Source organism: Triplophysa rosa, linkage group LG6, assembly GCF_024868665.1.
Source record: "Triplophysa rosa linkage group LG6, Trosa_1v2, whole genome shotgun sequence".
NCBI lineage: Eukaryota > Metazoa > Chordata > Actinopteri > Cypriniformes > Nemacheilidae > Triplophysa > Triplophysa rosa.
The window spans coordinates 22,346,867-22,359,313 of record NC_079895.1 but is presented as its reverse complement, the minus strand read 5'-3'; the positions used below and the strand labels follow the sequence as shown (position 1 = coordinate 22,359,313).

Below are 12,447 nucleotides of genomic sequence, written 5' to 3'. Positions count from 1 at the left end.
CTCTATGTAAACGCGCTAGATGTACGGTTTCAACCTTCACGTGCGTCTCTTGCATCTGCAGCGCCTCGCTAGTGTTTACAGCAGTTCGCGTTGCCAGGAGCACTTTGGGAGCGCGCTTCTGAACAGCAGCGGACTGTACCACAAGTATAGTATAGCAATTGCAAGTTCACATTACGTTATTTTAAATACATTCACAGGGAAACCTCTTTAAAAACAGATCATCTGTCTCTTACATATGTGCAATGTAAGCATAAAACATGATGTGTTTATGTAGTTTTAACTGTTTCTCTGAAGGCTATGAGGGTTCAGTCTAGGGCTGAAACGATTCCTCGAGTAACTCGAGTTATTCGAATACAAAAAATCATCGAGGCAATTTTTGTTGCCTCGAAGCCTCGTTTAATCCATTTAACTACAGTACACACGGAGCACTGCGTTTCCCCACGGACCGTTATTACTGACGCACAGCCCGCTAAACTCTATTCATGTTACAGTCTCATGCATTCACCGTGAGACACACGCATTTTAGTATGTTCACACGCTCACACGTGTTTCTCATGCTGATAAATAACTGATAGCTTATAGGGCTGTGACGGTTGCCGTAACAACCGCACCACCGCGGTGGTAAAGTGCCATGACGGTGAACTGCCACCGGCGGTAGTGCACGTCACTCTGACAAATATAGGTGTAATAAATATGAGAGTTGCGATAACGATTGCTAGTTGTAGCCTTTCAGTTGTGGGTGGTTTTATTTAAAAGATTTTAAATTAACAGAAATTATTGGCATACGTGTCCGTTGGTGCGTTCGAGCGCAGGCCTGCACGGCAAAACCCAGGTTATTCTGCGGCTTCTGCAATGGATCTTGTTGTGAAATGAACAGATACGTAAAATCAAAACTGGCTATGACCCGCTTGCTTAGTGTCGGAGCGCGCGCAGGTTTTGCCGCGGTTGCGGAGAGACATCTCTTCATTTGCGCTCCTGTGCACATCTTCTGAACGCGCATTTAGTGCAGCTGTACACATTTTAATCTGGACAATGTCAACAAGTAAGTTTCACATCAACGAGTCGGAAAAAGTAAAGTTTTTATGGCAATCTGAATAGGAAAGCCAATGTAGGTTTAAACAGTTTGTTTCAAATGGAATTGTTAAGGACTGTAAGGGTTAATACGCCACTGACTGAAGTTACTGCAACAAGAGCTTTTTTATTTAGTATTTAGCTTTCTTATATCAATTAAGTTTTCATTATTTACTGATGTTTATTTAAATGTTTTATATGCTGTAGTGTGCCGTTTCACTGATGGATTTGCGCGTTAAACATTGACGGATGTTTCATCCTCATTTATTTCAGATATCATATTTCAATTATTTAACAATTTCAAGTATTTAAATAAGGTCTATATTTCTCTTCCACTCGTCATGTGGTTGCTACACGCAAATATAATAATATAAATATTATTTATATAAATAATATATATTTCTCAACCACCGCACCACCGCGGTCGATTTGTCTATTACCACCGCGGTGGTAAAAAACTGCCACCGTCACAGCCCTAATAGCTTATTGAAACGGTGAACTGATATTTTACTTAGTTTTAGTCTATTTTACGAGTGAAACTTGTTTTCCGGCTGCATTGAGTCCATCAAACTAGATGCGGACTAGTGGACACCGAATCCTGTTATTTACACATTTCATCTGTCTGGTCTGCGTGTCTGAGTGAATGAACTGCACAGTTTAACGTGCTACACGCGTGATGCTCATAAATTTGTCTGCGTCTGCGCTGAATGAGGACATGAACTTCACCTCCAGAGTTGCGCTGAGAGTTTATTTCACAAACATGTTATTGTTTGAGTGAAGAAACAGACATACTAAAAAATAAGCGTCTTCTGACAACCTGCCAAAATAAAAGTCATAGGCTATTGTTTGAAATTATTATTTCCATTTTTATTCATGTTTCTTATTTATATATTTGTATTATATTGCATTTTGAATTTAATATGGCAATGGAATGTACTAAATGGGTTTAGTTTTCACAGATATTAATGTATGCTATTTCAGCAATAAAAACTAATTGTTCTAAAAAGGAAACAAATTAGTTGTTTTACTCATTTTAAGAGACCTGTCTTATTTTCTCTTGTATATTTAGTATTGCTTTTTAATAAAGAAAAAGTACTTATTATCCGAATACCCGATTAATCGATGGAAAATCAGTAGAATACTCGATTAGTAAAAGAATCGATAGCTGCAGCCCTAGTTCAGTCAGTGGAGGAAGGAGGATTGACAGTGTGACATGATCTGCTAACACGAGCACTATGCAAAATGTTAATAGAGAAAACAACCACAGCTCTTTAATAAAAGCCACACCTGTTAAGAAAACAAAGCATCATTTTTGTGCAATTACTGCCAGTCACTTGAGTTTGTGACAAAATATTTTGCAGTGTTTACATATTGTTTATTACTGCATAATATAATTCATTAAAATAGAAGTTCAATTTTGTTAATAAAGTACAAGATGATTTTATAATGCCTACATTTTAAGGTGAATAAAATACTTTTCCCCCAATATATTTCATCATTGAGGATTTCTTTAAAAAAGTCTAAAAATCTCGTCTCACTCTCGTGAACTCAGTCTCGTGTCTCGTCTCGTCGCGTGGGATAAGTGTCTCGTCACACCCCTACATATTAATCTTGAGTACCTATACAGTAGTATTGCATACGTCATGACTTCGAAGAGTATTTAGTTTGATCACATTTATCAAAGAGAGATACAGCTGTATGATCATTTCCGGAAAAACACGAGCTGCTGGAGGCAGGCAGGGGGACGGAACTAGAGCATGAGCACAAAATAACATTATATTATCGCATTAATCCCTTCATGTTTTTTACATTATGCACGTACATGCCGATTGCCTTAGTTGACTTAGTTTCACTTACCGCGTGCGGTTCATGTCCGGCATCTTTTAGCACTGGGACCTCGCCGTCTATCTGTTTCAAATGATCTCCAAATCCAGCATTATATGAAATGCCCTGAACAAACAAAGCACTGACTTCTCTCTATTGCAAGAGTAACGAGCTGCAGCTGCAGGCCCACAGCGCAGCCAATCTTGATGCAGTTCAGCCAATCTTGATGGTAGGCGGGTCTTACTATCGCTCATCGGTTGGCGCGTGGGCAGGCTATTTCTTTCGCCTTGCCGAGCTTTCCCGGGAGAATTGCCCAATAAAAGGAATAGGATCCCTGTTACGAAACTTTCCAAAGCAAGTTGGAGAGCTGGGGGAGTGTATCAAGCACAGAAATACTACGTCATACGTCCAACTCGTTTTTTAACAAGTTGACCATGTTAAGCATGAGAAGCCAGCACGTTTAACAGTATAAAGAAGTCAGAATCCATGACATAGCATGTTACCGCATCTTTAAGAGATTGTTGTGTTTATACTCCACGATCGCTTCATAACCTCTATATATTAATTGTTTTCTCTTACAAATGTATTCGTTCACTTCAGAAGACATTTATTAACCACCCCCCCAGAGTCGTATGGATTTAACTAGCTGTTATCAATGTAAAATGTTGGAAAATACAAATAATGATGTTATTCATAAAGTATTTGGCATGAAGATGTCAAAGTGCGTGAAATGTCAATGCAGTAATTGTAGGGTTTATTATGAATGCAGCAAAACCTGCTGCCACAGTTTATGACCTCCTATTCTTGATTGCTGTGAACACATTATGGTAAACATGTTGTTCGATGCACCGATTGCAATTTTCTTTGCCGATTCCGATTTTATTATAAGTGAAACCTGCCGATTCCAGTTTTCTATCCACAAACTATAATTGACAGTATACTGTATATAAAACCATATTAAGTTTTCATCAATGCACTTTTTTTTATTTTCATTACATAAATGATTGAACTTTACAATTTCCCAAAATTTCCCTAAATGCAGTTCTCCAAGCTGCATTAAATTACAGAATCTTCTCTTTTCCGAACGACTCTTAAATTGAAGAACTCTGTGACTGAAAAGAAGTACAAATAATAAAATATAAGTAAACATGTCACTTAATTTACCTTTTTCATTTTTGTACTCCTCTCACAAAAGTCTAAGATAACAATAAAATACTTCAACTTTATTCTTGTCTGTTTCTGTTTTTGAAACTATCATTGCTTTATTTCATTTTTTCTGAAATGTAAAATAAATTGTCTTTATCTTGGGTCTGTAAGTGGGTTGATTTTTGCTGCAACTTCAATAAAAAAGTTTAAAATCTTATGAGTGAATTCTACTCTAAAGATGTATATGTATTTGCAGTTTTTTGTGTTAGTAAAGAACTCAATCAGATAAATATCACATATATTGGTTGATTTATTCATTTTTTTATATTTTGGATTTTTAAAAACAAGTAGAAGTCGTGCTGAATGTCATTTTACCTAGGTGAAATGACCACTGTTTTAACGTAAGACAAGCAGTCAGGTTGAATGGAATTTACGTTTGTTTTACACAGAGTGAACGACTTCAACATGAGTTTAGCATGTGTCAGAGCTTAGCATCACTGTTAGCATACATACCCCATGCAGACGGAGCAGCGAGAGATGAACTACAGTGCACCTTTTTTGTCTGTACAGTACATGATGCGTGTGCACGCGCGTGCAGTCAGCGGATATGAGAGATGCGCGTCAGTCAGCAGAGACTCGCGGTCCGGTGGACCCACATGCGAGTATAAACGAGCCGTGAAAGACAGGCTGTGCGTGCGCATGTTTACTTGCGGCTTTGAGTGTACTGACGGCTGTGACGTTCTTGCCCGCGTCACGGGCAACAGAAGATCGGCTTGGAGTCGAGACGTGAGACTGACCGGCTGGTCACCGGTCCGGCTGATCATACGAAAAACCAGCCGATTCCGGTCTCTGACCGGTCAATCGGTGCACCTCTAATATGATCTATTCCTGAGCTTTGTGGTGGACTATAACAGGCAGATGGATGGCTGGTAGTAGGTGGCAGGTTGTGTTTGCCGGAGGCTGAGTCAGCCATCCACCCCTTCAGCCCCAAACTGCTGCCCACTACCTGCTGCTCCACTCACCAAAGCCAAACATTTTCCAACCACTACTGACCACGTGGGATGGACATGCAGTATATTTGCATTTTCATTCATCCTGTTTGCTCTCTCTGTGTCAGGCTCACATTGTGCTTGTTTTATTTAGGGCTGGTTTGAGTCCATTTTCATTCACGTTTGCTGCATTAGGTTTTCTGTACAGAAATGAGTTCAAGTGAATTGTGCTTTAGATTATGTGTCTTTGGGATGGGTGAGTTTTTATAATGTTTTTTTTTTATTTATGTAATGCAAAATCTAAACTTGTAGTTGTTTTGAATTTTAACTCGTGCTCATATTTGGAATTTATGTCTAAGCACAACACAGAGGAGGAAACTTACAGTATGAATTGATGATCATTTTATCACTTACTGCCTTGAATGCATTTAAAAAACATAACGAATTTCAAGTTATATTGAATTTATTTCTTTATATTGTTTGTATAATTGTTTTTTCAGTTATGTTATTGTTTATTTCATTTAATGTAAATGTTTTCCTTTCCTGTAGTTTGTCTCATTCTTTGGTTGTCTCACGTTAACCGCTCATCCTTTTTGTCCGTTTCGGCCTCAGGCTTTTAGATTCTGCATAAACTTGACGAATTTACCAGCAACGTAATTTGAGGGTGTGAGAGAGACTTTCATAAGGCTCTAAAGAACCAGGAGTCAAGATGGCAGGTAGAGAGCGCAGTCCACGCCACAGGCCATGGTCCGTCTACCGAGCCAACACGTTTGATCTGTCCTCTGAGATGATGGGATTGGCACTAACAGGTGAGAAATTATTACCTTTATTTGGAATGAAAGTCCTCTGTTATGTGACTGGGTTGTATTTCTAAGAATTGTACGTTGTAAAATTCAATGTACAAACATTCCAATGCAAAGCTGTCATCCAGTGTGGTGTGGCCAATTCAATTGAAATTCCAACTAAAGTGGAAATTGTGACCAACGCCAGGAAATTTGGTACTAAATCTGTCACCTTCTCTTGTGTTTAGGAAACAGTCAAGATCCAGATGAGCCAGTACTTGAATTCAGTCTTGGTGAGTGATGGGTGGTACAGTCAATAATGGAGTGATAATGCGCTTTTAGCCAAACTAGGGTTCCTACTAGTGCCACTACGTTACAAGCCGATGTCCTTTCATTCAGTCATGGGACCATTACTTGTCCTATTTTGGTTACTTACACGAAAAACACGCAGCCTGTTTGTGAATGAAATAAACTGTATCAGCAGTACCCTCTTAGTTCACATGCAATACAGATTTATACGGTTTGTCTTAGGGCTGTTACAAATATTTCCATTGTGGTAGAAGCACTGGGTTTTTTCATTTGGCTGTGTTTGCTCTTGATAGTAGTGGAGTAAAGTCTGTAAAAGTCTGTAAAGTCATACAGTTGTTTGTCATACAGTTGTCTGTCCAACTGCATTCTACTTTGTATGGAGTATGCACCCAAGACTTTCACTCACCACACGTGGTGATGTGACAATAAAAGTGAGTTGAGTTGAGTTGGAGTAAAAGCAGTATAGCCACATATAGAGGTCATTAAATTCCTTTACATTACATATTTCACTTTTCATCCCCAGAAATGCTGGAGATGTTTGGTTACCAAATTTCTGCCCTCCTTTCAGGATCAACCCTTTGAATTCTTGTTTTCCCAGCATGCAGTGAGCTGGTCACTCCATCATTGGACCGCAAGCCCAGTGGCTTTGTAGCAGTGAGCTGCACCACACCTCCACAGGCATTTTGGACCAAACATGCACAGACTGAAATTATAGAGGTGAGAATTGATCTGTAGCGTGTATACTGTACTGTACATACAGTACACTATATGGACAGAAGTATGGGACGCTCCTTATAATAAACATGTATTTCTATTCCAGTAATTCCAATCAAAACAAATATTAATGCTATAACACACAATACCATATTAAAGAATCTTGTTTACATCTTTGTTGCAGCAGTTTTGAAAGGGCCTTTTTCTGTTCTCAAAATGACCGTAGCCCTGTTTACAAGTCATTGATGGGTTTTGGGCGATGAGTGTTTATTTCAAAACCTGCAAGTCATACCTACGGTGATTTTTGCAGGCCAGTCAAGTACTTCAACACTAGACTGAATCAAAGATTTCTTTTTTAATCTTGCTTTGTGCACAGGGGGATTGCCGTGTTGGAAAAGATCATTATATGCTGTAATATTAAGATTTGTGCCCACAAAATGACTAAAGTAGTCAAACCTGTTTATTATACTGTAGAAGGGGGCGTCCCAATACTTTTGTACATATAGCCCCGGCGTCACAGACAAGGTTTAAGAGGTTTAATTTTGAGCTGTCTCAACTGAGAAAAATACATTGCCCTTACATATCTTAAAATATGTCAGTGCCATTGTTTTGTCTCAAGATGCACACCAGTAATGTTTTTTTCGAAGGAATTTTAACAAAAGCGACTTAAATAGCCTAAATTAACTAAGGCATAGTCCTGGCTTAGGCTAAGCCTTGTCTATGAAACCAGGCCATAGTGTATAGTGTATGACTTATATACGGTCCAACTGGTTTAGGGTCACTAACTCATTTTTTACATTTAATAGTAAACTCATTTTATTTAACTTAATAGTTAATTCTAGTTTTTTGACCTGTACATTGTATTTTGCATATCGAGATGCATTTCATTCAAATATTGCTCTTTCTTAGGGCACCAGTAATCCAATCTTCTTGAGCAGCATTGCCTTCTTCCAGGATTCTTTAATTACCCAGCAGACTCAGATCAAGCTGTCTGTCTATGATGTGAAAGACCGTTCACAGGGCACAGTAAGACTCAAAACCTTATTTTTACCATTCAGCTCCCTCATCTGCTCTTTTCAGCTGCATAAACTTGAGCTCATTCTCTCTGTTTTATTAGATGTACCTGCTCGGCTCGGCTATGTTCACAGCGAAAGAGCTGCTTCAAGACAAACACCACAGGTTGCACCTCACTCTGCGGTACGTGTCAGTCCATTACATAACATTGCTTTAGATTTCACTTATGTTCCTGTAGCTTAAAGGGATAGTTCACCCAAAAATGAAAATTCTGTCATGAATTACTCAACCTTAAGTTGTTCGAAACCTGTATACATTTCTTTGTTCTGTTGAACGCAAAGAACGATATTTGGAGAAATGTTAGCAACTGAGATTTCTGGGGCTCCATTGACTACCATTAAAATGGTTGTCAAAGGTGCCCCAGAACTGTTTGTTTTCCTAAAATGTTCAAAAAGTTTTATTTTGTGTTCAACAGAACAGAAAAAAATGCAATAATCGTTTCTATCGTAGTCAATGGAGTGGTACCCCAGAAACCTCAGCTAACATTCTTCCAAATATCTTTTTTTGTGTTCAACCATGTTATGTCACAAAATGCTTGTGAATTCTGGAAAATCACTTCAGGTCAGCAGAGAGTGAGCGGATAGGTAACATCACGATTATTGCGTGGCAGATGGAGGAGAGGAGAGACCAGCGTGCTCCTCTGGCACGTTCAGACACAGTCAATGGCAGGGTAAGAGCTTGCATGCACAGTTTTTTAACGATTCATACAGCTGTGAGAAGTAAACCAAAAAGTCCTTAAAACCAAGAATTGCAGTCTACATGAGTAAAAGGTCTCAACAGCCAGTAAAGCTCAAGTTATACTCCTGCGTAGGACCGGCGTAGCCTACGCAGAGCCGCGTACCCTGTGCGTACCCTACGCCGTAACCTGACGCGCACCTCTCCAAAAATGTAACAAAGCGTCAACTCAACGCGGACCACAAGCGCTGTGATTGGTCGGTTTGGCAGCATCGTACTTCCTTCTACGCATCACCACGAACCAAATCGTCAAATCTACCTGCAGACATGCGAAAATATCTGAAATGCATTTCTTCGTCGATGTCTCTCAGGGCCCGGACTAGCACAGAAAATTCGCCCTCCGGCTGTCTCGTCCGGTTCACAGGTCGTACATACCATCTCCTTCGACGCCTTCTCTGGTTTCTAGCTTTTTGTTTAAGTAATTTAATTAAAAGTAACTGTTTTTCTACTTCGATCAGCTCCAACTCCATTAAGATGCGATCAGCTTCCATTGTCGTTTGCGAACACTAGCATACACACAAAACATCGGCGAAGAAGAGCAAACGCGTGAAAACACAAAGAGCCAACTGGCGTTTCGGCGGTGTAATTGCAGTACGACGCAGACTCTCATCGCAAAACCATAAATGTTCACGATGGCGTCGTCTACGTACGTAGGCTACGCCGTAGGTTATGGCATAGGTCCTACGCACGAGTATAAGTTGAGCTTAATTCTATGCACGAAATACACATTTGCAAGCAAAAAATATTAGATTTTTAACATATTCCCAGTTGTTGACATCAACAACATAAGATCATACAAATAGGTATTTTCTCTCACCTTTATTATTATTATTTTTTTAAACCTGTCTATACATTATTGCATAGTTAGTTTTGTTATTTACCGTTTTACAGCCCACAAGCATATCAGAGCACACCTGCGACTCATTTTCATGACTTACAGGTTGAGTGCATTAATGTGTCTCACACACAGATGGTGTTACCTGTTGATGAAAGTCTAACTGAATCCATGGGAGTCAAAGCAAAATCTGCTTCCCTGTGTAAAGACAGCCTTTTAAAGGCAGGTGAGTGTCTAATCCATCACTCTGACGTTTATATGATGATTTCCCCCTTTTATTTCTTTCTGCTTCTCGGTTCCATCTGGAGGCAGCTGTATATTTATAAATATGCCCCTCATACAGTAGCATAATAAATGGGCCATAACCTTCACTTCCTGCTGTGGAGATTCGTGAATGCGGCAGGCATGCCTCCCTTGAAAGAGACCCATCCATGTGACAGCAGTTATTTATATTGTATTCAATATTCTGTGTAAATATATCACTTCTCTAACTAGATTTGCACTTCCTGTTTTGAAATACCAACACTTGTGCAGTGGCAAAAGAATATTTTTGAATAGAGGTTCGGCATAAATCAACTGCAGCATCAGTTCTGCAGCAGAATGACATTTAGTCACGGTGCAAATACAAAAACTATAGATATTAACATGACCCTGCTGTGGTTTTATATGAATGAGGGAATGTTCAGCTCTTAATATGACCAATCTAGCAAAGGAAGTCCGGCATTACTGTAAAGAGAACCAATCATCAATAATTAAACACTAATGTAATGACGCTCTGGGGGAGGGGCTCTGTACAGTGTTGTGAGGTAAATACCAACTTTTGACTATGGACAGTGGCTATAAAACCCGGTAAAGCGTGTTTTAGTGCTATTCGAACAACAATTATGGTACAGTTAATGCCAATTTAATTGTTTTGTCGGAAATGTTATCTGTTCTTTTCTACTTATTTTTCTAACTGACTTACTATTGCTCATATTGATTGGTTGATTGATTAATGCAGTATTTGGAGGCACTATTTCACGGATGTACCGACTTCCCACCACTGATGGAAACCACTTGCGTGTCCTGGAGCAGATGGCAGAGAGCATGCTTGCCCTGCACATACCGAGACAGTTCGTCAAACTGCTGCTGGAGGAAGATGCTGCCAGGTACATGTCCTAAATTTATAATGGACAAATACATCAAATTCCACGTTAATGTGATAATTCGTAGGCTCATTAATATTTTTACCCCCAAAAAATGGTTTAAGCCAGTTGTTTCTATCTTTTGCTGTAGTGTGTCAGTAGGAAATATCAGTGTACACTTCTAAACATTCCTTTTGCCATTATTTGTAATAATAATCAATTATTACATGAAGAAAGGGGAAGAATTGAGAAAAACTAAATCCAAAAGAACTGCTGCAATGACGCTAGAAGACACCTGCAAAGCTACTTGAAAAACTATGTGCAAGTATACCTAGAACTAAAGCTACTTTAAATGCAAAAGGTGGTCACACCAGATATTGATTTGATTTGGTTAATAGAAGTTAACCGATCAATATAATCGATTCATAACATTATTTTTGAAGGCATCCCCACTTAACAGATTTTTTACACAAGTTCATAAAACTAGCTGTGCTGGTAGGTTTAAGCAAGGAGACGTTGCCTCAGCTCTTCTGGATTTAGTCTCAGATTTTTCTTTCTTCATGTAATAATAGATGGAATTGATGATGGTCAGACTAGATCTCTGTGTGGATCACTCTCCTTGTACATACATAAATGTCACTGCACTATTACAATAATGTTTGGAATAAATAAAGTTTGGAAATGTAAACTGATATTTCCTACTCACACTATTGCAAAATATATAAATAACTGGCTTAAAACCATTTGGGGGTTTAAAATTTTAACATTAAAATTTGCACAGTACTGTATAATTCTAAGTAATCAGAGACTTTTGTAATCATGATTTGAGAGACAGGTAAATAATCGCAGATACATTGAAGCAGGGACCCAAGTCATCCCTAGAATCTAAAAACCAGAATATCGTAGAGATTTAGCTGTGCCCGATTTTAATTGATCCTAGTTAGCAACCATCTGGCAACAATCCAAAACACCCAAGGAACCCCCTAGCAACACCCTAGTAACCATATTACCAAACAAACAGTAGCACCCTGGCAACCACCCTTGAAATGTAGCATTTAGCTGGTGGGGTTTTGCATTTTAATATTTTCATGATGTTTCATCATGATACTGTTACACAATTCTTTCTGCACATAGGGTGTGTGAGCTAGAAGAGCTGGGCGAGTTGTCGCCCTGTTGGGAGAATCTGCGCAGACAGATCATCACACAGTACCAAACCATCATCCTCACCTATCAGGAGACTCTCAGTAATCTGCATGAATACAAGGGTGAGTGTTTTGTCGCATAGTTTACTATGAAGATACACGTTTATGGTTTTCAAGTATCACCGCTATAGACATCATGAAATGTTGGAAGGTTCTCGCCTGTTATTCCTCAGGTCCGTCCTTCAAATCAAGCACTCTGAAAGGGGAGAAAAAGTTAGAGTTCATACCTACAAACCTCCACGTTCAGAGGATGCGAGTGCAGGGCGAGTCTGGCTACGGTGAGATCTGTTACAGTTTTGTATTTGTACTTTAGTAGGGACATCCTTGAGGAGATTGTCGAAATTAACTTCATGCTATCGGTCTTCAGATCGCACATATGATGTGGTGACCACAGGAGCGCCCGCGGCTCATCATCAAGGCTTCAAGGGCAGCGGACTGAGAAAACTCATTCTGAAATTTGAGGAAGCCAAAAAGCAGTAAGATCTTTTTTTAAAAGCGACTCCAGCTGTTACTCTTAACCACATGCAGTCTCATGGTGAACAATGTGAATAGAGGATTTTGTGCTGCTCTGCTTGGTTTTGCTTTTTATCATGTTATTCTATAAGTTATAGAAACTCTACATTTTGATTGCAATTGTAATTT

The 12,447-nt window shown here is 39.2% G+C and overlaps 1 protein-coding gene across 2 annotated transcripts in view; it reads left to right on the top strand.

The window, feature by feature from the left end:
- The window catches only part of inpp4aa (inositol polyphosphate-4-phosphatase type I Aa), a 30,622-nt gene that overhangs the window by 10,013 nt on the left and 8,162 nt on the right, over nucleotides 1-12,447 (top strand). For both annotated transcript variants that reach the window (XM_057335362.1, XM_057335361.1), the window contains exons 2-12: nucleotides 5,643-5,839; nucleotides 6,061-6,105; nucleotides 6,720-6,838; nucleotides 7,745-7,861; nucleotides 7,953-8,032; nucleotides 8,471-8,579; nucleotides 9,615-9,705; nucleotides 10,480-10,627; nucleotides 11,738-11,868; nucleotides 11,979-12,083; nucleotides 12,173-12,281. In XM_057335362.1, the coding sequence (XP_057191345.1) occupies nucleotides 5,740-5,839; nucleotides 6,061-6,105; nucleotides 6,720-6,838; nucleotides 7,745-7,861; nucleotides 7,953-8,032; nucleotides 8,471-8,579; nucleotides 9,615-9,705; nucleotides 10,480-10,627; nucleotides 11,738-11,868; nucleotides 11,979-12,083; nucleotides 12,173-12,281 (1,154 nt within the window). In that variant the 5' untranslated portion in view covers nucleotides 5,643-5,739. The remainder of the gene's footprint in view (nucleotides 1-5,642; nucleotides 5,840-6,060; nucleotides 6,106-6,719; nucleotides 6,839-7,744; nucleotides 7,862-7,952; nucleotides 8,033-8,470; nucleotides 8,580-9,614; nucleotides 9,706-10,479; nucleotides 10,628-11,737; nucleotides 11,869-11,978; nucleotides 12,084-12,172; nucleotides 12,282-12,447) is intronic.